The sequence below is a fragment of the Schistocerca americana genome, chromosome 2, assembly GCF_021461395.2.
Source record: "Schistocerca americana isolate TAMUIC-IGC-003095 chromosome 2, iqSchAmer2.1, whole genome shotgun sequence".
Classification (NCBI taxonomy): domain Eukaryota; kingdom Metazoa; phylum Arthropoda; class Insecta; order Orthoptera; family Acrididae; genus Schistocerca; species Schistocerca americana.
The window spans coordinates 33,813,783-33,839,853 of record NC_060120.1 but is presented as its reverse complement, the minus strand read 5'-3'; the positions used below and the strand labels follow the sequence as shown (position 1 = coordinate 33,839,853).

General features: G+C 37.4%; 2 protein-coding genes across 6 annotated transcripts in view; one reads left to right on the top strand and one right to left on the bottom strand.

The window, feature by feature from the left end:
• Positions 1-8,177: 8,177 nt before the first annotated feature.
• Positions 8,178-11,066, bottom strand: LOC124594862 (Na(+)/H(+) exchange regulatory cofactor NHE-RF1). 2 transcript variants are annotated; one of them, XM_047133330.1, is made up of 2 exons: positions 10,974-11,066; positions 8,178-10,441 (listed from the first exon to the last, which is right to left on the bottom strand). In XM_047133330.1, exon 2 carries the CDS (start codon positions 10,429-10,431, stop codon positions 9,682-9,684), a length of 750 nt encoding a protein of 249 aa, XP_046989286.1. In that variant the 5' UTR covers positions 10,432-10,441; positions 10,974-11,066; the 3' UTR covers positions 8,178-9,681. The 2 variants fall into 2 exon arrangements, with proteins under 2 accessions (XP_046989286.1, XP_046989285.1); XM_047133329.1 differs by lacking the exon at positions 10,974-11,066 and adding an exon at positions 10,657-10,948.
• LOC124594861 (glutaminyl-peptide cyclotransferase-like) overlaps positions 11,066-26,071 on the top strand; it is a 75,692-nt gene continuing 60,686 nt past the window's right edge. The window contains exons 1-3 of one of the 4 annotated variants that reach the window (XM_047133328.1): positions 11,066-11,355; positions 12,116-12,301; positions 21,206-21,346. In XM_047133328.1, coding sequence (XP_046989284.1) covers positions 12,221-12,301; positions 21,206-21,346 — 222 coding nt within the window. In that variant the 5' untranslated portion in view covers positions 11,066-11,355; positions 12,116-12,220. Of the gene's footprint in view, positions 11,356-12,115; positions 12,302-21,202; positions 21,347-26,071 lie in introns of all 4 variants that reach the window. The other 3 variants (XM_047133325.1, XM_047133324.1, XM_047133327.1) reach the window with 3 other exon arrangements.

The window sequence follows — 26,071 nt, the reverse complement described above, 5'->3', positions numbered from 1 at the left end:
AATATTAGTGGATAAAAACGCAGTTTGTTTTACACCCTTAAAAAGATCTTTGTTTTCTTCTCTATCACTGACTGCAACGTCATTTTCATCGTTTTCTTGCAGGTAACTACATAATTTTCACATGTGCACCTCCAAATCTCTATGGGAGTTATGTAGCCTACAAACATTTTGTTTGTCTACCATTTCCATCCTCTCTTACCACTTTCTGAAGCCTTGCAACTATTAAAGTCACTGAAATATTTATTTTGTGCATATTTCGGTTTCATGTTACACAAGCAAAACTGTATTTAGCATCTTAAAACAGCAGGGTTACAAGTGCTGTAAAGTCTTTTATTCACTGGCAGACTTCAAATTTGGGAAGTTGCTGTAGTCATTGTAGGTCATAAAATGATAATGCAAATAGTTACTTTTAGCACCGTCCAGACAATTCACACAACACAACAGAAAGTCCATCATCTCATTTGTGAGTATGCAGTACAGTTAAAGCAACACTGATAATGTCAACCCAGCTGCAAACTCTGAACTCAATCAAAATGTTTAATTTTGACAAGAGAACTTGCAAGGTCCGGGACATGCTAAGATTTCATATCCATGAGCTCAACACCATCTCATTATGGAAGGATGCTGACTCAAGTTTCGCAAACGGATGAAGACGCACAATATAATAATGGACGGACCGAGTGTCATCATGAAACTAACGACAGCCGGTATAATGTGTGTGTGCGTGTGTAAGAGGAATTTGGGGGGGGGGGGGGGGGGGGCAATGGTATGTAAATAAAAATATTCTTTCAAGTAATGATACACTTGGGTCTTAACTTTCCATTGTTTTCTTTTTGTCTTAAACTGATATGCATAATATCATTGTAAGTTACTTGGATGAATAAGCAACTAACATCACAGGAAGCTCACACTTGCCAAAATACATTTGTCTAAAGTAACACTTTCAATAAGTATACAAAATAACATACAGTAAGAACTATAGTTGCCAACTGTTTCCTGACATGGTTAACATTCAGCACAATTGAAACAAAAATGAAATTTCAAATATGCAAAAGGTAAAGAACATTTTTGAGGAATAAAAAACAAAATATTCGTTGATACGGACCCAAAAATTCTATCCCTGTTATTATTTGCAGTATATGTTACTATTCTTAGGAAGTTTATCACAGCAGAAACAGGTGACAAACTAGAGAACGGATAGTACCTACGGCCAAAGTCGGAGTGGGAAAAACTACTTTCCAACAGCAAACGACCTACCAAAACATAGTGAGAACAAACCAATACACAATATAGCAGTACCTATCTGGTTGTTCATTGCAAATGAAGGAACTATAAAGCACTGGATTAATAAAAGCAACAAATGTGAAGAAATCTGAAGACAGCATAGAAAATCATTGTATAGTTTCCTTGGATATCTGCTGAACAATGGCTCACAATTTTCTTGAACTTTTCACTTCTATGAGAAAACCAGAGAACAATAGACGCTACATTACAGTGGAGGAAGGAACAGACTGGAGCTACAGAATATATGCACAATATGAACATATTTCTTGAGAGATTAAAACTGTGCTGTTCCAGGACGAAAAACCCTGCATTTCACAAAGAATATACCCAGTGATTGAAACTGTTATGTGGACTGTGGAGCTATCCTGGATGCTCAACCTTTTAAAACCTCTCCACCCTATCCTCTAAACTCTTCACACGTTATTCTACATACCTTTCTGGAACAGCACAATGTCCCCAAAGCAAGTATTTCACTTTCCAGAACAGTGTACACTGTAGTGTTAGGTGAGAGTCTGGGTTCACGTTCCTGTTCAGTGTGAAGTTTTAGTATGTCAAGAAGTTGAAGAGCTGTCTGAATTCACCTCAGTACCCCTTAAGGTGACTTAAGTAATTTCACAAGGCTGACAGTCTAACAAAGTATGGTTGAGAGCATATGGAGAGTTTGGAAAATAAGGAAAGAATGAAATAGTGAAATCGGCCTTAGAGCATGACTGGATATTCAGCATGAGACAGTTCTTCCTCCTCTTGGTGCCATTTCATTCCCAAATCACTTGAAATGCATTTCATTAAACTGACCATATATCGAAGAGGCCGAGTCACAGATAGGCACAACAAATAGACATCCTAGATTTTCCATTGTTTGATTTCATTAAACTGACTTACTCAGAACTGATTATAAACTTCTTTGAATCTGAACTGCTATTTGTTATAAGTGAAATTGGCAACACCAGTTCCCACCTGATCAACGAAGCTAAGCAATGCTGGGTCCGGGTAGTACTTGAGTGGGTGAAGTTGTGACCAATTTAAAGAATCACACCAGGCCATAGTTCCACATGTCACTTTTTTGTCTTAAATGTTTTCTGCTTTCTTTTCAAGGCGGTACTACAAGAAAGTGTCCACTGCATATCTTTTACCACAAAAGCAAAAGGTTTTAGTGTGTGCAAAACCATATCATAGGAAAGTTTCACTTTGGGTTCAGTAACAGATTGTGGAAAATAAGCAAGACCATATAACTCTGAAAGAATTCGGGGCAAAGGGGGCCACTGACAAGAAAAGAAAAGCACCCAGACAACGTGGTCAGGTGTCACTGTAATTCATGTATGTAAATGATTCGAGCCACAGTTCTCTGTGACAGGTAGAACAGCCACCAGAGTGCATTAGTGTTGTTACCAGGGCTGTTACAGTATATAAGGGGTGTGAACAGCATCAGAGGATGAGTCAGCACTGAAGGACATGGAGACACATCGGAGACAGCATTATCAGCACCTGACAGGTCGAAAGGGGACCTATTTGTGGATCTTCATTTGGCCAGCTGGTCGAATTGTGCAATATCTAGATATGAGGAGTATCTGAATTTGACAGTAGCTTATTGGGAATGCGAGGGCAACGTTTTGGTCGACCACGTCCGACTGCCACAAAGGAGCATCACTATATTGTGCACCTCCGATCCACATCTGCCCGCTGAGAACAAGTAATGGACTCCCTGCAAAGGTTTGCATCATCCAGTACCTTTGGTCGAAACTAGAGCAGGCAGACTACAGAATTACTGTCATGTGTAGGCTGCAGTGGGCACCGTAACACAAACGTGTGTTTGGAGGGGTGCCGTGATCACCACAGCCTTCTGATGAACAGCAATGCATTGTGTTCACCAACGAATCTTGATCATGGACAACTATTGTCATCAAGTATGGTGGCGACCTGGCGAAAGGTTCTATTTTTCTTATGTTTTGGAGTGACACGGCAGAGCACAATTTCAGGTTGTGGCTGGTAGTTACGGAGGCAACTGACGGCATATCTCATGCTGTGCATCGTCATGCGTTACCTCTTGTGCAGCAGTATAGCAGGACAATGCTCGTCCACACGTGGCACGTGTCTCCATGAACTGTACGTGTGATGTTTAAGTACGCCCGTTGCCAGCAAGGATCCCGTAATTCCCCAGATAACATGTGGGACCAGTCAGTGCCTGCATCCAGGCCAGAGAGAGTGCTTCAGCATACTGATATGTGGGTTCATACTCCCATGCTCTTTGTAAATTTGACGTGATATTATAATCACCGAAATAAGATTACATACAGTCTCCATCCGTGAAGTTTCACTTTGTTTCCTCCTCCACTTCTGCGTGCTTCACTTTGTTAGGGAGGTCAAATTCGGTGACAATTCTTAAACATAAATTGCACTGAAATAACAGCAACCATTCACATTCATTAAATGAATTTTATTTCTTTCAAACGTGACAGGATTTTCAGTATCTCCTCCTTGTCTTGTAACAGTTTACAATCAGTGAGTGTTATTAATGCACACTTTGGTTGCAAAACATGATCAATTAACAATTTAATAGGAATAATAATTGTGTAAGATGACAGAAGTGAATATTGCGCCCCCACCACCCTACTGCAATTTAACTACAGCACTTTCACACCATTGTAGTGCAACTTCACCTTTGATGTTAGTTAATTAGTCACTTTAATATATTTAGAGAAAAGACAACTTACTAAATATAATTAATATAACAACAAAAATAATAGATTTTTGAACATATAATGTTATCATATTGATTTAAAATATCTACTCATCAAGTGGTGGCAGGAAAACCACATGAGGTTAAGTAAATGAGCAAGCTTTGGGAGTCAGTGGCTCCTCCCCCTGGCAGAAGGTTGAAGGGGAAGGATGGGGGATGAAGCAAAAGTAATGGTAAGATTTAGAAAATGGAGGGAGTTTGGAGAACTTGCTCAAAATCCTGGGTCATTCGAGATGTACCATCTGGTAGTTTGCCATGACCCAGGGCATACACTAACTCCGAAAGCTTGCACTTTTACTTAACCTTTGTGTGTTTTCTCCTGCCAATGCTTGGTGAATAGATTTTTTCCTACACAATTTCATTATAATATAGTTAACACTATTTACAGTCATTTTCCACAATATGAACCACTCAATTTATTTTATAATCTTTTGTTTTAGTGTGAAAATTGACATGATGAAGAGGTTAACTGCACGAAACACACACTGAACGTAAGCAATCTGAAGATGTGTGAAATGCTTGACACTGCTTATCATAGAAGGAAAGTTCCAACAAGCGGCTGGTCCAAATGCTAATAATAAACAAGCAACTGGTTGGCATCATTCAGTATATTTGGAAAGCAAATAGTTTCTCCCTGTCTACACATTACTGCTCACTTCTGCCTACATTCATCAAATTGTTCATGACTAAGTTAATATTTTGGGATGATATGCACAAAAACTTTTTTTTCTTATTTCACTGAAACAATCTTGGTTGTCATTTTCTTCGTTCCATTAGCTACCACGATCACATGGAAGCTTTTGCTCTGAAGCTTTTTACTTCCCCCTCAACTACCAATCAAACTGCACAGTTCACAGAAAGAGGTATATTTAACAAACGAGGTAAATATTACACTTCTGAGAAATTTTTGTATATTGAAATTTTAGTGTTAGTTTACATCTATTTGCAACAAATGACAAAATTATATGTTCAGTATTACTAATAGTGTCGATTTGTTTCCACAATTATGAACAAGGTCTGCACCTATTCTACAAGATTTGTTTTTAATTAAAAACATCCATATTTGACAAGCAAGTGCCATTTGGTCATTATTTTCCTCGTTAAATAAATCTCGGGAACTAAATACATTCAATCTGACCACAAAGTTTGTTTCTGCAGTAATTATCTAACTCCTCTTATAAAGATATTAGATCTCATTGATATACCCACAGTGAAACTGTTTCAACTGATTGGTTCTTTCATACAATTTTTTAACTCTGTAATTGTTTTTTATGGCTATATACCTTTCCTAATGTTCATGTAACTTCTTGCTTGTTGTAACTTCGCATACGTCTGGTTTAGGGTACTATGATGTGAATAGTTGGCCCATCCCAAGTACAAGGAATTTTTATAACTCAAAACGAGGTGATGCAGTGATCAAATTACTGAACTCACACTGACGAATTCGTAAACAACATGACATGAATGCCGGGATAGCTCTATTTTAAGCTTGATGTCAATTCATTAATCATCTCCACCCTACCTCAACAGTTTCTCTGTAACTAATTATCTCAGTCTATTTCCAACACTAAACTGTAAACACTTCTACCTATCATCATTGCACAATGTGTACTATTATTTTCCAGCAACTCAAATAGCCATCCTCATATCCATGTACCGCACTTGACCATGCATCATCATGACGTGGTGGTCCTGTGCATCACATGGATCTGAGGACTGCCATTTGAGACAGTCAAAAATTGCGAGAGGGGAAAAAAAAAAAACCAGTCATCTATAGACAATAAAATTCTCACACTTTATACAATCTCTACTAATCTGCATCTTTTACGTAGCTCATTACGTCGAAACTGACACAAAACAAAATGAAGTTTTGAGTAATGTAATTCTAGTGGTTTACTATACAACGCCTCTTAACATTCAGCACTCAAAAAACATTTTCTTCACATTAAAATTGGTCTATCTAACACCTGTTGCAGAAAGAAGTTTTTAAACTGAAACAGGCTGATTGCCAAAATTTTCCATCAAGGATCAATTAGGTAATTTATCATCACTTCACTTTCTGTTATTAACCTATCACAGTAGTCCACGTACATTAACACAAGCTAGGGCAGTAGGACTGAAGACTTCATTTCAAAATTCCAAAAATGTGAAACACTTACCAAAAAATATTGTAGAAAATATTACATTGTACAAGTCCAAAGAGATAAATGTTACTCATTACTTAGAATTCTGGAGCACAAGTGTATCCCTAACGAACTGTCTGTCAATTAGAATAAAGCTCTCGTCTTTATGCCTTTTCTGAATATGCGCTCCACACTATAAAAGAATGAACTGAAAAGACAAGTTAGCACTATTACAGCTGAGGCTGTACATCATACTGACAGTTGTAAAATCTCAGATGACATTCCTTAGAAAAAGATTATTTATATACTACGCTCAACGCACGAATTTGTGTAATACTCAGTGAATCAACTAGAGATGGATTCACACAACAGGAAAGTAACCATCAAAAACAATAGTTTGATACAATCTAATTAACAACTTTGAAAATTAAATTAGACTCCTAAAATGAAATTTTCGATTTTCCATATTATGTCAATGGAAACAATTTTATTAAAGAATTCTTGGACATGTTTGTGCGTTTACAAAAAAAATTGCATGCACAAGTGGTTCGACATATCCTTTATACTACCAAAATGTTTAGAATTCTTATTATGTGGGGCTACAGGATGAAATCAAAGATTTGGTGTGCAGCCAGAGTTGTAACTGGCTAAAAAAAAAAGCCACTATAAATTTTTACGAGATGCACCATGAACTTTCACTAAGCTAACATGAGCTGCATATTTTCACTCTTCTTAAAGTGATGTAATACATTAACAGCTTCACCAATACTATAATTTTATTTACTGTATTTTGAACACTGCTGTTGTCTTTTATTCTGTAACTTATAGCTCCTTGTTCCATATTTGACATAAAGTTATATATAAAGTGAATGGTTGCTGTACTAGTACAACAGCATATGATTGAGTATGTGAGATTCCATTTACAAATGGAACAGAAAAGGCAGTATCCTCCGCAATATAAAGTACAACAGCTGTCATGGTACCCATGTTAAATTGTTAGTTTCAATACTACACAGACTATTTCAGAGACGCCTCTAACCACACTATTCCAAACATAATTAGCATGTGGCAGAACAAAAATAGTTATTTGTTATGTCCAGATCCAGTATCGTAAATTCAGTTGCTTAGCAAGTAACAGCTTGGTGGACTTATATGCAAACTTCAACAGGGAAAAAAATATGCATTTCTTAAGATATTAAGAAAATTTAAGATGACCCTGAAAAACACAAACATCTTTCATACGCGTGCTCCCTTTCCCCGTCATACTAAATTCTTCTCAAGTTTTATATGGTTAAACAATTTAAAGGCAACAACATATCTTCACACCAGATAACAGGTCATCAGGTGAATGCAGCACTCCTATCTCTCAAAAGAATGTTTAGCTAGTAGTTTGTTGCTGTGTGGTGAATTCTGCACTGTGAGAGATGGTAAATACTTTATGAAGGCACCAGCTGTTCTCACCCCCGTAATGCTAGGCTACACTCCAAATGGGGACACATTTATACCTGTCATTCTCTTCTAAAAACTTTATGCGCTTTTAATGTTATTGCTACCACTTCTTAACATCATACTAGTTGTGTTGCTTTATACAACTTATACTCCACTAAAGGATGTCATTGCTAATGTGCAGTAATAAAGGATAGCTTGCACTCCTTGAAGTGTAAGCTATGGCAAGATGAGGCAGACTGATGCTATTAGCTGGTGAGTTGTGACAAACTACAGCTTGTACTTTGCATCACACATTTTTGATCAAACATTAACAGAGCTACACATGCTACGTTTGGACAAGTCAGTTTTCTATGGTGTTGACATGTATATTGTGATATTGCTGTGTGCATAATGAGAATCTGAACACCCATATTAATTACTCAAATAACATATAAGCCAGTTATTCACCATTATTAACTACTTATCTCCGTGGACACCATTGCGAACTGACAATTGACAAGTAAACACACACACACACACACACACACACACACACACACACACACACACACAGTAAACAAACAAACAAACAAACACAGAGTGGCTGATGCTTTAAACAGATGTATTTTAAATAATATTTATACACTTGTAAGTCACGACAAAAATATATTGATATGACTCTGATGTATGATACATTCTAATTCAAGAAACAATAAAACACAGTAATCAAATACTTTGTAAAGTTTTTGGTGTTAAAGCTATGCTTCTGAAAACATATGGTCACATCTCAAAGTATAGGTTCATATTAAGTGAAGCTCTTTGTTACAGTCTTATTGTGCATCACGCTGTAAACTATATTTTTCCTGGGGCAATTTCTGCCAATCCTACAGCATAATTTTCAACGAGCTGCATTCGATATTCTACAAAAGCAGAATTAACTATATTCCATAGTTCGGCATTTTACTACAAAAATATTCACCATTTTTCATAACCTTTTAACATTTTAGTATATCATTTCCATATTATAGAGTTTAATAAAATATTTTCAATGTACACAGAAGTGTGCGCACAATATATGTAAAAACTATCAAAAATATAACAGCATTGTAGCTCAAGGTTATCATTAAACATTCATCAATTCTGCAAAAGCTGCAGAAGCGTATGATCTTTTCAAGAATGCACCTATTTATCCTTTCCAAGGAAAAGTTCGTGAAACTGGCTCTAACATGTGCACTGAGACTAGAGGATAAGGCACTGATTAATTGAAGCACTGTACATCAGCACAACAACACAATGTGTGACCCAGAAAATGGCCAAACCAAGTTAGGGCTAACATACGATCATTTACTGCAGTTTTTTTACTTCTAATGCACTGCCACTGGAAACGTGCCCATAGGCACTACCAAGAAACATGTTATGACTCCATATTCAGATAAGGAAGCATTAATAGACAATACTGATTCTATCCATACAGCTGTTTAAGACTATTGCAGTCTTGTCAAGGTGAGTGAATTTTATCAATAGCAGTGCACAATTCAACAAGTGCTACTTGTAAGTCACCTCACCTACATATGAGCTGGGCAAAAAACTTTTTGAGCCTTACTGAGAAAAATTATTAGGTTGAAAAGTTGGAAATCAAGAGTTGTTTTGACAGTCTGATCTTGAAGTTACACCACACTATGCAGTTCTTTGAGCTACACACAAAAAAAATTATTTGCTTACTGCAGCTGAGTTCAGAATAACATCAGAGAGCAACAATTAAAATGCAAGCCCTCATCTTTAAAAATATATCTACAACACACAACAATGGAATGTTTACCACGACAAATATTGTCTTAAATGTTCATTAACTAATGCTTAACTGGAAACAATGTCAGAGACGATTCCAGTGCATAATGAAGATGGAACTGTAATTAGTGAAAAACCCAATTACTATTCAGTATAACTTAACTAAGCATTACATCCCAAACCAAATAAGAAATTTCCATTATTCAATGCAGCGAACTGGAATGTAGACGACCGTTAAAAATACACTAAAAATAAGTTCTTTCCTTCAGATCAGATTTTGTGCGGTTTTTGTTTCACTCTCATCAACAACTGATTGTCCATTCACAAAGTTTGCACTATTTCGAACTTCTTCTTGAAATCCATACTTTCCTTTTTCGGATCGTATTTTTTACGAGATGCAAGTTTCTCTCGCAGTTCCTTTGCTGACATGTTCAGATTAATCCCACTGTTAGCACTACTGCGCTCTAAAGTACTATTGTTACTTCCTGCCCCAGGAGATTTTGAATTTACCTCTTGCACTGTATTGGAATCATTTCCATGATCGGAGACATGACTGCTACTACTCTTCCTGTCTGTTGACGGAGTAGTATTTGAACTTCCAGCATCACTTGATTTCTTGTCATTAGCGACTGCATCAATCTGACCATCTTCATTATTTCCAGACTTCTTCTCATCTGTATCATCTGAATTGTCTGCGTCTGGCATTGGTGTTTTCAGGTACTTAACATCGGGTGAACCGCTCTTAATAGTAATATTGTTTGCTTTGTAATATTTATCTGCTTCAGCATCAACTACCAAAAGTTTTGTTTCGTTGGGGATTGCCTTAATCCTCTGAACTACCTGCTTATGGTTTTCATTGGCAATATTTACACCATTGACCTCTATTATTCTATCACCTTCTTTCAGACCGGCGGCTTCAGCTGGTGAACCTTCGTCGACTTTGCCGATGTACTGTCCTGGCTTCCCCTTCTCAGCATGTAAGTTGAATCCATAACCATCGAAATGCTTCCACTGTATTATATGGCAAAGCCGCGCAACAGGTGTGTCGGATGACAGTGCTCCGTTAGACATCTTCAGACACCTGAAACCGAAGACGCATATTTAATTGTCAATAAATATATATCCTTCGCTGATAATATTGGCTTCTGTTGCTCATGAAACGCTCAACGCCGCTGAAATCACAGCTTACAATGACAACAGCAACTGAACATCAGCATTCAAAATTCCAATCAAGTACGTAGAACTTCGCCAGTCTGCATGTTATGTATTAAAATCGACAGCCTAATTACTACTTACTTTTCTGAAATTCAGCAAACGCTGCACAGCCTAGCACCAACGCGCTTCCACGACGTGAAGCAACCACTATTTCTAGTACAACTTGTGACATAAGTCTCCCGCTGCCATCTTAAGATATAACAATGTCGCCAACAAAGCAAGTCACTTGATCAAAATAATACTAATCGTCAGGAACTAAGCCACGTCATGAGTAAAGTGCACTTATTAGACATACACGCGTTTTAATGCTGTTGTGGGCACACAAGAACTAAAGCTAACAATTTTACGCCATTAACACCTTACAAAGTGATTTTGCGACGTTGGTAGATCTTACTTACGCAACTGCTTGAGAAGCGACAGACTTCAGACATTTAACCTTCACTTCTGCGAATTTAACTACAATGATCTTTGTGTATCTAGAAGGGTATGTGTTTACCTATACCTGTTTCAATATCTTTGCCTGGATGTAAATACTTGTTGGCCTGTCACTTGCCAGCCTTTGTGGTAGTTGGTAGTAACCATATGGTCATCTAATCGGTGAAACTATAGCGGTCTTTTCGAATTTGGCAAGGTCCACCCGTAAAAGTTCTGTTCGAAAGAAGCAAGCTGACATACAGATAAGTGCAAGAGTACGAAAATATGTATTTGTGCTATGGTGTAGCTTTTATTCTATTATGCGGAAGTGTTACAACCAGCGATCCGTCGAAGAGAACTGCACGTGTAAGTATGTCACTGTATAGATCTTGGTCACCTACTTCGACTTTATGGCGTGGTGTCTAGCGTCCATATGTATTATTTACTTCTTGAGATCACTTAATAACGTCTATAAACGTATAGCGTTCGTTGCGACGTAATTCTCTCGCAACATCCATTAAACATATGCTGAATCCGTTGTTATGTCACCAGCCACTATCGTCTAGAAATTGTATTTTAAAGCGAAATTTACACGTCGTTAACCACTATTGTTGTTCCAACCCATGCAGTGGCTTTTGTTCATTTATATTTGTAAAAGCTCGCAGACAATGAATACTAGTGTTCAAGATGAGTTCACTCATCCTCATCAACCTGTATGCAGATGGTATATGAAAAGCTATTTTGTGAAATGGTTCATGGTTGCCGAAATGATTTATTATTATTATGACCAGAAGATGAAAGACATGTTTGATAGAAATGTACTTTCACTGTGTCAGTTAGTATTGACAACCGACAGTTTATGGCACTATTTTTGTGTACACTTTTATACTCATTTCTCTCATAAATCTGTTTAATGCTAGTTAGAAACCCCTTGACTCAAATGAATATCACCAATAATGAAAGACGTTCTGTATATCTTTAAAGTATTTGAATTTCTTACAGTTTTTAAATAATGCATATAATTATTTTTTAAACCCATCTACATATGACCACCCTTCTCTCTGGTTTACATTAATGTTTTGGCTTTAAATTTTAAAATAATAATCCTCTCTGCTTCGTTTTGCAGCGATTTAGTGAACACAGAATTTATTCAGATTTGTATTGCCATGTTAACTTACGAAAGGAAAAAACTGCCTAATTTTCACATGTGACAATTTAGTTCCATATTGGAATGTGGAAAAGTTATGGATATGGCTTTAATCCATTAATATGGCTTAAATCTGCTGGAAATGGAAGTTTTTCTTTCTTTCAGGTATGCCTTGAATAAATAAACAATTCTGTAATGCACTCTGTTCACTAATTGTGAAGTATGGTTTTCTAGTCTAGTATAACCTCTGTGATTACACTAACAAAAACAAGATGCAGTTATATGCTCGTCCCAAAGTACTGGATATTTTCAATGAACCTGTAGAAACTCATCTAATCCATGCAACAAGGTTTGCTTTATGGTAAAATAGTGCACAAGGTGCCGTAAGAAAAAAGTTCAGATGATAAAGGGAGAATGCTTAATTCAGTTGTAGTATGATGAACTTTTTTGTGACTTCCTTCATTCAGGATAATGCCTTCAGTTATAAAAATTTATTTCCTCACTATGGTTATCATATGGTCATTAGTTACTCTTTCCTTCTAATAAGCTAGAAGCACGGCAGGGAGATTTCTCAGCCTAACAGTGGAAATCTTTTTGTGGTTATTATAATTATTTTAATGAAATATGCAGGTGTTTTTTTACCTAATCCCCTTGCATGTTATTACAGTTTTTCAAAAGTTTTACCAGCAAGTGTATTCCAACTCCACAGTGTGATTTAAGTTCTTAAAATGCCCTTGTACATTTACCATAACATCACCATCTAGCCATGAATTTCTTTGTGTTTCATAGTAGGTGGGTGTCATAGGTTATGTATTGTATGTTGTGGCCAGGGAACCTATCATTCAGTTCACTCTCGAAAAGGTTGACTGTTTTAAATTTCTGGGATTATAACTCGATAATAAATTCAGTTGGGAGGGGCATACCACAGAATTGCGTAAGTGCCTAAACAAGTCTCTATTTGCAGTGGGCATGATGTCAGATGTAGGATATATATATATATATATAAGTTGCACACTTTGCTTACTTTCATTCTGTTATGCCATGTGGGGTTATATTCTGGAGCAACTCATCAAACCGAGCAAAAGTTTTTAGGGTGCAAAAGTGTTGATAAGAATCATTTGTGGTGCAAATTCAAGAACATCATGTAGAAACCTGTTGAAGGAACTTTGTATTCTAACCACTGCTTCTCAGTATATTTATTCCTTAGTAAAATTTGTTGCAAGTAATATATCTCTATTTCCAACCAATAGCTCAATACATAGTATCAATACTAGGAACAAGAACAATCTAGGCTACATAAAGACTTAAAATCACTTACTTTGGTCCAAAAAGGGGTCCAATATTTAGGAACACACATTTTCAATAAATTGACAGCAACCATCAAAAATTTGGTTTCTGATAAAGCACAGTTTAACCAGAGTTTGAAAGTCTCCTCCTACTCTATAGATGAATATCTTAAGAGAGACTGTTAAACCAGTTTAAGTAAAATTGTCTATTAGATTTCAGTTTTGGTCACATCAGTCAAGATTAGGTATTTTGGGTATGATAAATTTATTAATAGTGCATAACAATGTTTCATTCTGACAACATGTTAATTCTGTAAATATTGGCTGTCCCAGTTTACCATGATGTATTCTTCTGTTTTGACACTCTCCTGACAAAAGATCAGGGTAGTAAGTATTATATTCAAATGTTGTATGTTATACTTTCTGACACATTCCACACCCAGGAAAATCATCTCATTTTTTGGGTCTACGGATCGAAAACTGAATCTAATCTAATCTGTTGTGGAAAAATGTTTGGCAGATGCATTATCCTGAGGAAAGTTTTCTTTTTTTTCCCAGATACAGTATTCAATTTAGAAATGTTTTATCCAGATGATTTAAAAGTGTTTTGCGTGATTAGATAGTTACGATTTGTCCTTTTAAAGGTAATCAAAATGAAGAATCTCTTTTTTCCATTCCAGAAAACAGTACCATACATGAAATAACTTCCCTGTCTCGTTGCAGGAACAGTGATTTCTGCCAACTGTGTGGACAGTCATTTGTGTGACTGGCTTGAAGTAAAATACCCAAATTTCATTCCCTGTAACATATTGGCGTGTAGGAGTTGAACTTTCTTCAACAAGGTTCAAACTTTAGTAAGAATTTAATTTTCTCATTTATTTTTGGTTGGTATGGTTAACCAAACGTTCATATAACAACTCAAAAACAGTTATATAGAAGACCAAAACACTACACGTATTAATATATTGCATGTATGATAAGGATTGTTGTTGTTTAATTTGCAACTGTCATTTTCGTTCACACTCTCTGTTGTTTGGAAGTTTTAATTATTGTTGGGGTATACATTTTGATGTCTGCATCTGTTATGGAGGAAGTTTGAAAAAATTTTACCATAAGGGCTAAGGTTATTTTTCAGGGGAATTTTAAAACTTCTACTATTGGGGAGTGTCCGTTACAGAAGTCCTGTTCTTCCTGTCACTGCACTCCACTAGTTCCCTCTATATCTAACTTCAGACTATTCATTTCCAGTTTTAAATTCTCTAACCTCTGTACCTAATCAAAGGGTCTAACCTTCCATGCTCCGACCCATTGAGTGCCAGTTTTGCTTTTCCTAGCAATGAAATCATCCTAAGTAGGCTGCACCCAGAAATTGGAGTGGGGTACTGTTTTACTTCCAGAATATTTTACCCAAGATGATGCTATCGTCATTTAACTGTGCAGTACATATTCATCCCCTCAGGAAAAATAATTGCTCTAGTTTCTCCTTGCTTTCAGCCATTTACATTACAGCACAGCAAAATCATGTTGGCTTAAGTTACAAGGCCAACTCAGTCGATTATCCAGACTTTAGCCCCTGCAGCTACTGAAAAGACTGCTGCCGCTCTTCAGAAACTACATGTTTTTGTGACCTCTCCACACCCATGCCTCAGTTGTAGTTGCACTTCTTGTATGGCTGTCTCTATTGTTGAGGCATGCAAGCCACCTAAACTTGGCAAGGTCTGTCTTTAATGTATGATTTTAAAATATAAAGGGATTATAATTCTTGTAATCTAGGGACAGTGTGTGCACATTTTTCATGGCATGTGGACTCCCCTGCTCAAAATCTGTTGATGTTGGAAGACTTCAGTCAATCAATAATTTGTGTGGTGGATGCATCCACCTTTAGCAACCAAATATATTAGGTGCAGTAGTGCTGCAACAGTCATTGTTGATTGCTATGTTTTACAAGGTACGCAAATGGGGATTAGCAATCCTTTTGTGATACTTGAAGCAATCATGGCTGGATGGAAATGGTATTAATAAAAATTAAGTCATGGGCTGTCTGTGACTGTAAATTCTAGATTAGTGATATATTTTATTAATAAAACATATCCCTAACCTAGGTAGTAATGTGTAATGTTCTTGGTGGGAGCTGGTCAGCACCCAGCATTTATTTGTCATCAGTATGGTGAGAACATTATCTTTTGGAAATTTGGTGGCACAATCTTTAGCTTGGACTATTTCAATGGACTTAGCAATAGCTAGTGTCCCATCAGACAGATTGGGTTATTTTAAGACTCCAGTATCTGTTTGTGGATGTAGTCCTCCACTGTCTGAGTGATCTGTTATGAGAGCTGTCTGGATATGATTGATTATACCCACACACAGTACAGACAAGTCAAGAACATTGACTAAAATCTTGCAGTGTAGGTTACCCACTGCAAATAAGAATGGCCTTATTGTTTTGTGGAACGGAAGAACCAGAACCACTCAGACATCACGTACACTCATCAGTCTTAATCCCTTGACCTACACACTATCACCCAATTGCCCAATGACACTCATGTAACACAAAGTGACAGTTTCTACATCCTCATGACACTTAACTCAATTTGATATTTTTTTTACTGCTTTCAAGCTCTTGTTGGATGAGTTTTCAAGGATGTGGGATCTATATATTTTGGGAGGAGACTCCACTGTCGCACGTGTAGTCTCATTGGTAGATCTCCTGCCAACAAGGTCCTTATCTTTTATAAATTTTTGACATGAAATGTCAATTTTTTTTGTTTAATTTTTTTTTACACTTGTCAAGTTTTGTAGGACCAAATCTCTAAGGTCATGGAACATGTCAGTATATGAAGTTACAACATAAAAGTAATAACAGATAAAAATAAAATGTTTATGAACCCAAAGAAAGTCAAGTCATACGTTTAAGTAAACACAATCAACAATATAACATTAGAATTGGCTTAAATTTTCAAGGAACTCCTCAACAGAATTGAGGGAGTGACCCATGAAGAAACTCTTCAGTTTAGATTTGAAAACATGTGGATTACTGCTAAGATTTTTGAATTCTTTTTGTAGCTTATTGAAAATGGATGCAGCAGTATACTGCACACCTTTCTGGACAAGAGTTAAGGAAATCTGATCCAAATGCAGGTTGGATTTCTGCTGAGTATTAACTGAGTGAAAGCTACTTATTCTTGGGAGTAATCTGATGAAAAGTTACCCCAAAATATAATACCATGTGACATAAGCAAATGAAAATAAGCAAAGTAGACTAATTTTCGTGTTGAATGATCTCTTACTTCAGATACCGTTCTAATAGTAAAAGCAGCGGCATTAAGTCTTTCCACGACAGTTTACTATCTAACTGAATGTCTAGAAATTTGAACTGTTCAGTTTCTCTAATCATATGCAATAGTGCTTCTACTGTTTGAAGTCCATACTTGGTGTAATTCTGTTTCTTTTTCATACTGTTTTTGTTGTACAGAATATATTAATTATAAAATTCCATAGCAAATGTGTAATTAAGGATTTTTTGGTACCTTTTCAAGTGTTTGCTCATAACAGGGAAACTGCTAATTTCTGATCTTAGCGGTCAGTATCATTCATTCTCCTGTTGTAATCATCAATACATTTTGGTTGGAAAGTGGGGTACCATTGATTTCTGTTGTGTTCAATTGTTTCTACACTTCCATGCTTTGTAGAAATAATACGAGCATCCTGTTTATCCTTGCACTTCAGTGCTAATATGCCGTTGCAACTTTTCATTACGGATTCCCTCTTTTGTAAATTTTGCTTTAGCAAAGCAAAATCTCCCATAATTATTTTTATTTATTTTTTTCTGTTGAAATCTGCTGTCTCAACGACATGCAGTGCACCTTCAACTGAAGTTGCAAACAGTTTTGGCAAAGAATACTAGTTATCCATGTACAAAATGTGTCCTTTGTTTAGTACTGACTTTGATAACTCCATCACAACTGTTTCAGATGCATTGTAAACAAGATCTGTTTTATTATTTTCTGAGTATATTTTAAATTTATAGCAATAGTTTGAAGCTGATTCTCACAGTTTATAAAATTTTATCCCAAATCCTGTCCCCTTCGAAGGATTAAAATGTTTATTACACTTGCATTACTTAAATTTCATTAACAATTCATTGAATGCGATGTTCTCGCCCATTACTTATACTTCTTTGAATTTTTTATTAAAATAGTTTGCAGCAAGTATGATCTTGTGTCTTGAATTTTCATTGAACTTTGTTTGTTCTGCGTACCAATTCATTTCAATGACAGTATTATCCAAAACATATTGTCAAACATTATTTACAAAAAATATATAACCCTCTTGTACTTCCACCTAACTCCTATAAAACTGACACTCTTTATGCCAATTGTCTGTTTATACTCCCAGATTTTTTGCTTTATTTTCTTCTTTCCAAATCTAATGCTTCAGTGATAGATGATTGATACTGTCTTCATCATCGGTGTCATCTTCAGTGGTTTATTTTCTTGGGCATTTTTGAACAAGAAATAAAATACTGCTACCACCACTATCATTGTCGGAAGGATCTACCAAACCACTGTCTACAATAACAAAAATTTTGTTGCTACTATCATCGTTATTAGATGTTCTTTTTATTCACATGATAGGTATATGGGTTGGTTAATTATTTTAGGGAGTTATGAGGAACACATCTGAATGCAATGAAGGAGTACTTGCAACTGAAGTTAGAGAATATCAAGAACTGTTGGACCAAGAGTCTGATTTGTGTTGTTGTTGTTGTTGTTTGTCTTGAATGACATACAACGAACCAGGCTCGTCTTGTTTACTTGTAGTCTGCATGAAGCACCATGAGGCAAGCTCATGTTTATTGTTTATGTCCCAAATTCCTTAGTAAGAGTTTCACTCATGGTTGCAGATTTAGCAGTTAATACTAGAGCAGAGCAGCATGTATCTCAGCATCTCAAGGGTTAATGAGGAGGTCCCATGTTGAGCAGAAATAGATAGAAATTAATAATAATTTCAAAGCCACATAATTCTAAGAAATAGCCATGGCAGCAGTCAGATTCCATTATTTTATCATCTGTCAGTTAGTGACCAACATGTGAGGAGTTACCACTGCAATCCTCGTAGCCACTGCTGATTACCAGAAATGGAAGGAAACCAGGCAGGGCTAAAAACAGGGACAATGTTGTAAGGTGCACAAGAATTTGTTTGGGAGTTGCTGCTATTTTTGCAATTTCAGTTGTTGGGATTTCTTCAGGGGTACAGGTTGATCACACTGCTAGTAGAGAATCTTACTTTTAGTCACAGTGAAAGTAGCCTATTGTCTTTAGTAGTCACAAAGTGAGCTTTACCTACATGACTTCTACTCCTCCTTTGCCCCCCCCCCCCCCCCCCCGCCCCCACCAAAAAAAAAAATATATCTTAATTTCTTTGATAGATTTTCTTTTTCAGGATGTAATTAATTTTTGTAAACTGCCTGGTGTTTACCATTATTGTGCTCTATGGCAGTCTAAGGCTGTTACCTCATTTCCAGATTTTTCCATCAGTATTAATTTTCCCCCGTTTTGCCATTGCTCTGTTTTTTGCTTTCCCTTTTCTATTTCCACAAGGGCCCTACTCTTATTTTTCTTATGGCTACCTTTTTCTCGACATTTTAAATGTATTTATTCTCTTGTTTACATTTTTAGTTTTTTTTCCCTTCAGTCTTTCTTCTGCTACCTATTGTCAAACCACCTTGTATGTAATTCACAAATACATTGTGACATTTGAAAATATGTGCTACACTTTGTCTTGAATCTGGTAATTCATTTGACTGGCTCCTGTTTCATTTACTGCTCTTTCATTCATACCATTTTTATGCTTCAGACTTGTTTCTTTTCTCTGCATTCGATCCTGCCTCTGTAACTTCCTGTGGTGACATTTTCATGTATTGAGGTGGCACAATGTTTAAGGAAGCGAAATCGCATTTGAGTGGAGTGCAGATCCAAGCTTTGCTCTGCCTTATGACATCATCATTAAAGGAATATTAAACTACCTTCATTTTTCACTGTCTTTACAATCGTCCACTTGTTTCCTCCAGTTGGCCTTGTACTTGCATCACCCAGTTGCTTATATGTGTCAGTATTTTTACTGCTCCTTTCTGTATCGTCTCTCAGTTGATCACCAACAAACTAAAAAATACCAGGGGAATCCTTGTTGCAATAACTCCTCCCCACACACCATCCACCACTCGCTGCCCATTTGCCCCCAATTCTTTCACTCACATTGTGTTTCCAAGATACCACAGCGATTGAGGGTCATCAGGGATGTGCGGTATTACAAGACACAAGGTTCTCTTTGTGATGGGATTTACAGAACACACAGTGTGTATGATAAATGGACTTTATCACAGAAATGTAATGTGATAAACTGCTTTTGCAGATTACGTTAATAACTAGTTATCATTAAAAAAGTGTGTCTTATCCATGTCAGACGCAATTAGCATACTCTATTTAAACTTAGAAACCTGCAAATTAGTGTCTTATGTGTTTAACAGAAAACCCACTGATCTTAACTTTTTTTATTGAAACAATAATAAATTTAGACACACCACAATAAAAGAAGGCCCGAAACAAAATTTGGATTTCTGGACACAGTCTTCCTACTCATATACTTGCTTTAACTGATCAGCCAATCTCTTGCAGAACTGTAGAGATGGACTCGTGTGAGTGAGTAGAAGGAAAGTTAAAATCACTGAGGTCAGTGCAGTGGTGAACCAAAAAAGGCTCGTAAAGCAAAAATCTACCACTTCATTTATCTCATCTGCAAAAAAATGTGTATCAGTGATGAGTATTATATTGCATACAAAACACAATGCGCCAGAAACTGAAACCTGCTGCCTAATACATTTTCTAAACATATGCTACTTGTAGTTTCTTCACTCTTCTTTAATCTTTTGTTGTAGGTTGCTTTTTTCCCCATGTTTACATTTTGCATTCTAATCTGATAACCTTTCCACATTTTTTAAGAGTTACTTCACTTTGTTCCCTATTTACTATCTTTCCTCCTATGTTAACATGTTTATTTCCTTTGATTTGATTTATTTGCACTCTGTTACATAGTTTGCATTTTTGATTGGTTGATTGCTGGTAATTCTTTAGCTATCTGTCAAACAAATAGTCAATTGACTGAAATTTTTGGACGGACACAACCTTCTTTTTTGTGATGCAGCAATAGGCTGCCAACTGTTTGTAATTTGTTGCAATACAAGGATAACTCTTGGCAGCTTACAAATTTACTTTTAGAAATTTTATTGCAGTTTTAAGATTTTCATTTGAATCACCTGTGTAGTTGAAACTTTCTGGCAGATTAAAACTGTGTGCCCGACCGAGACTCGAACTCAGGACCTTTGCCTTTCGCGGGCAAGTGCTCTACCATCTGTGTTACCGAAGCACGACTCACGTCCGGTCCTCACAGCTTTACTTCTGCCAGTATCTCGTCTCCTACCTTCCAAACTTGACAGAAGCTCTCCTGCGAGTTTCTGTAAAGTTTGGGAGGTAGGAGACATGATACTGGCAGAAGTAAAGCTGTGAGGACCGGACGTGAGTCGTGCTTCGGTAGCTCAGTTGGTAGAGCACTTGCCCGCGAAAGGCAAAGGTCCCGAGTTCGAGTCTCAGTCGGGCACACAGTTTTAATCTGCCAGGAAGTTTCATATCAGCGCACACTCCGCTCCAGAGTGAAAATCTCATTCTGGAAACCTGTGTAGTTATTTAACAAATATACTAATGAGTTGTGTTTTTATTGTTTAAAGCAGGGATACCAACCTTCATCACTGAGCAATGATGAAATTATCACTATTTCCAAACTGTCAAATACTACAAATTTTGAGGAAGTGCTTGATAGCATATTGATACCAAGAGTAGTTGGAACGCCGACCCATGAAGTTGTGAAATCAGTGAGTAGTCAGAAAATTGTTCTTAAATAATTGCTAACACTTTATTTTCTTTTTACACAACCATAAAATGTTGATTGGTGTCTGACTACACTAATCATCATAAGAACTGTAAGATAAAGCAGCAAAAGGATGATTGTGGTGACACACACTCCTTTGCCATAATTGGCTTTGACATAGTGTTATATGTCATTATCACCACCATTTGCCACTTTATTTTATGATTCTGGTGATGGCAAACATAGGCCAATACCATTAAGTTTTGAAGCACTATGTTAATGAATTTAGTCACTTTCATTCTCAAATAACAAAATCTCATTCTTTCCAAAAAATTGCTTTTTGATGTGGGTACATGCGTACAGCATTGTTAAATAGGTTTTAAACATATACTTGTGTTGAATACCAATACTGATGTTATAAATGGCTGAAGTTCACAGAAAACTCTTAGAAATCCTGTACAAAAGTAGGGTTTGGGTAAAACAAGCTGATGTTATGTAAGTTTCTTACTTGACATGTACTGTTAATAATTTCTTCCCTAACCTGTTGTCCTAGACACCTTGAGTGCCAGGTGGGAGGGTTTGTGTACCCCAGTGACAATGAGGGCTATGCTGATGATAGCATAGACTCCGAGTATACTTTTGGGACCATCGTAGGGGATGGTGGAGTTGTGTTTTGTATTTCAGGGAACATGGGCCTTGGCTTTACCAGCTGACCGTGTTTTATATGCTGGTGGGATGTATGGCTGTTGAGGTAAAATAGTCTCTAGGAAGTAACTTTTGGTGTGCCTAATACTCTCCCCCATCCCTCCCATTATCTAAGACTTGTTCAGGCAATTGTGATATTTGTTTGGGGGTTGACATTAATTTCCCTAGCAGATCATGGGATTCCAGTGGAATGACCTCAACTCGAATCTACTCCTGATGGGATGGGGGTGCTGTCAGAACTGCAGTAACAGAGCACTTGTCTACTGTAACACTTTCATTGTAATCAAGAGAGCAGAGGGAACCTTTGATAATATCTTCGCTTTCTATTCGCAGTGGGTTGGAGGTTATTTCTGGATTCTTAAAAAGTGATGCAACAGTTTTAGTTGAAACTGTCATGCCCCATCAAATATCTAAACTTCTAGGATGGAAGATCTTAGGTGACTATCCTGTTGTGCCTGAATTGCATAACTTTTGTAAAGGCATATTTACCTACTCTGATATAATGGAAATGGACCGTGAGGAAATACGTGAAGAATGGAAAGACGTGTCAGTCATGGAAGTGCATAACTATATGGGAAGTGTCAACAGCACACGAGAAAAAACTGCTACCTTTATTTTAATTTTTAACACTCCAGAACTACCTGAACATATTCTTGCAGGCTATATCCATCATACGGTTCATGTGTTTGTTCCCAGCCCACTGCTAAGCTTTAAACACCCAAGATTTGGTCATACCACCACAGCATTTAACATGAGGGCTACATGTGAAAATTGTGGAGGCTCAGCTCACAAATCAGGTGATCCTTGTACACTTTCTCTGAAATGTATATACTGCTCTGGGGGTCATCCACCGTAGTGCAGGAAGTGTGGAGCTTATAAAATTGAAAGGAAAAATCCATGAGTTGAAAATTAGCTGATACTTCCCCTGTGGTGAAGACAAAAGAGTTTTTAGTGCTATGTAACCTCCAGTGTTTACTATTTTGCCCTTAAAAAGCCAGTTGTAAAATGTGATGCCTATACAATAACCATGACCACAGAATGAAATACAAATAAATGCACTTGCCAGTATAACTGCGGGGAAAAAGCTGGTCTTGACCGCGGAACCATTCGGATGTCATCACTGAAGGACATTGAACCTTAGCCAATACGACATCAGGAGAGGTAGCATTCGGTAGTGGCAAGACTGTGGACATGATGGGTGTTGGTATAACCAACCATCTGTCCGATGGAGCATAAAATGTGATTCATCTGAAATAGCACCAGTCAGCTCTCTGTGAACGTCCAGTTATGGTATTGGTGTGCAAATTATAGCCTTTGTGACTAGTAGACAGCAGTCAGCATGGGTGCACAAGCCAGGCACACACTGTGGAGACCCATATGCAGCAATGTTTACAGAATGTTCATTGAGGAGGTATTGTTGGTAGCCCCTTGATTCCTGTGCAGTCATTTGCTCAACAGTTGCATGTCTATTTGCCTCTACACATCTCTGCAGCCATTGTTCACCTGTCATCTGTGGCCTATGGTGCACCGCAGTTGCTTCAGTTCGATTTTGGATTGTGCGGTTTTACCATGCATGGTATACCTTACCATGTTGGCATTCAAGTTGTTTATAATTTTAGCCATTTCAGAAATGCTTCCACGTCCGGCCCAAAAGCGAATGATCATGCCCTTTAGGATGTCAGATAAATTGCTCTGTTTTTGCATTACGACGATGACTGCGCTGTATTCTGTGACACTGAAACGCTTTATGTACCCTCCACTGCTAGTGCTGGCACAAGTTGGCTGAGAGTAGTTATTGCACATTGCCATTGAACATAGGCTGTAGTCGCATTAATGTGACTGGACTGTATGTATTGGCATGACTTCCAACCAGCTGTCCACAAAGATGAATGGGCACTGCCAAACTGTGGCCAAGAGCAAAGTGGACCACACTGTGGCACAGCTTGCAGCTCAATATAATATACTTGTTCTCAATGGCTGCTTCACGATTCAGGCCATATGGATCCTTGCCTTCACCACTGGCTTTTCTGAACTGTGAAGATGGTAGTTATCCGTACAACACATTCTCCACTCCTGAAATCATCTCAGCGTCAACAACCACCAAATGGTTTCTGTCCCAAAGTCTCCTCCCAATTAACATCACCTCACCCTCATTGTGTGCCGCTCTCTACCAACACGCCCACCGATCTTTCCCTTTCTTTGCTCTTCTCCTTTCCACTTTCTACTGCCCCCTCACCACCAATTTTCCAACACTTGCTCCATTGCTCAAGGTAGCCTTGTCATGTCACCGTCTAGTCCCTACAAGCTCTGCCAGGCAGCTCTCACTTCTCTCCCCCCCACCAGCACCCTGCTATCCCTCCCCCTTCCCGGCCCACTCCTGATTGCTGCTGCTGCTGCTGCTGCTGCTGGTGTGTGTGTGTGTGTGTGTGTGTGTGTGTGTGTGTGTGTGTGTGTGTGTGTGTGCGCGTGTGAAAGAGAGAGAGAGAGAGAGAGAGAGAGAGAGAGAGAGAGAGAGCGTTTCACTGTGTGTCACTCAGTGTGTCATTTTACAGTGAGTAGCACTCTATCCTTTTCATAATAAGACTATGTGAAGTGTTTTAAAAAAGTGAAACTTTTAAACACAGAGCTTCGTGTAAAAATATAACCCTATCACAAGAAAATAAAAGTGTAACAAACCTTTTCGAAGTAGCCAACACATTTAACATTTTCGGAGGTGTTGCAGATAATACCATAATATCAAACAGAAATAAGAATACCAAATCCAAAAGCAATAAAATGGCTTAAAAATCTCCATTCTGCAGACATTGATGGTGTCCCTGCAACAATTTTAATGAAAGTGTTCTAAACTTTGTTGAAAAACTTATATGCAGATGTGATCACTCACTTCAAGCAGACACTTTCCCTGATGTATTCAAAGCATGTAAGATAATTGCAATGCATAAAAGAAGGTGAGAGGGATAATGTACATAATGAAAGGTCCGTCACAATTTTCACAGAATTTAAAAAATATCGGAAAAAGTAAATAAAATGTGAAAGTAAATAAAATAAAATCCTATGCAATGAACAACATGGATTCAGAAATAAGAGATAAACTAGAACTGCCATTTATGAGTTATGAAATTGCATACTAAACCTGTAAAAATAAAGAACAGGAATTAATGGGAGTATTTATTGATCTGTTGAAAGCTTATGACTTCGTGGCCCATAAGATTCTGCTGTCAAAGCTGGAAACATATGGTGTTCAGTGTTTGTCCAACAATTGGATCAGGTGCTTTCTGAGCAATCATAAGCAAGCAGCAATTACATGCACACCAATGCCAATCATAAAACTATTTCTGGACAGTTATCAGATTATAATGTAATATAATATTGTTGATGTACCTCAAGGATCAGTAATGGGACTTGTTTGTACTGGGGTGCTATGTGGTTGCTTTTGAATTTTACTCCACCTACAATCTGTCATCTTGATGTGTATGTGTCAATTTTATCTCATTTTTAATTGCTGTTCACTGTTATCGAATTTAATTCCTTTCGTTGTCCTACTATGCGGTACCATGGAACTGTACCATCGCACTTCTCCTCGTTGCAGTGTGTGGATGCTGGAAGAGAGCTCCAGTCTGTCAAAGCTAGTAAATGACATAAACAGCTTAGCAGTAGTTCTTCTGTATTTTACACTCTGTTTTTCATATGTAGCTTCAGGTACAATGACTGAAAGAACACAGAATCAATTACTGACGTATGTTGATTACTCATCCAATTTGCAAGCAAAGTCTGTTCTGATGAACAATGTCCAAATAATCTGACCCAGCATAGACAGTGAATGATACAATGTACTAGAATGCTAGTCCAGAATTTGGAGTGCAATCGTAACTCTCAATTGTTGGCGTTGGTAGGCAGTGTAACACAGTGAAGTGGGATGAACTGGCTATGGCAGGCTGCATGTTCATTTAAATAAGGCAGCTCGTAGAGTGAGCCTGGTGGTGGCCTAAGGCACGAATCGCTTCCAGCTTGTGATGGCTCACAC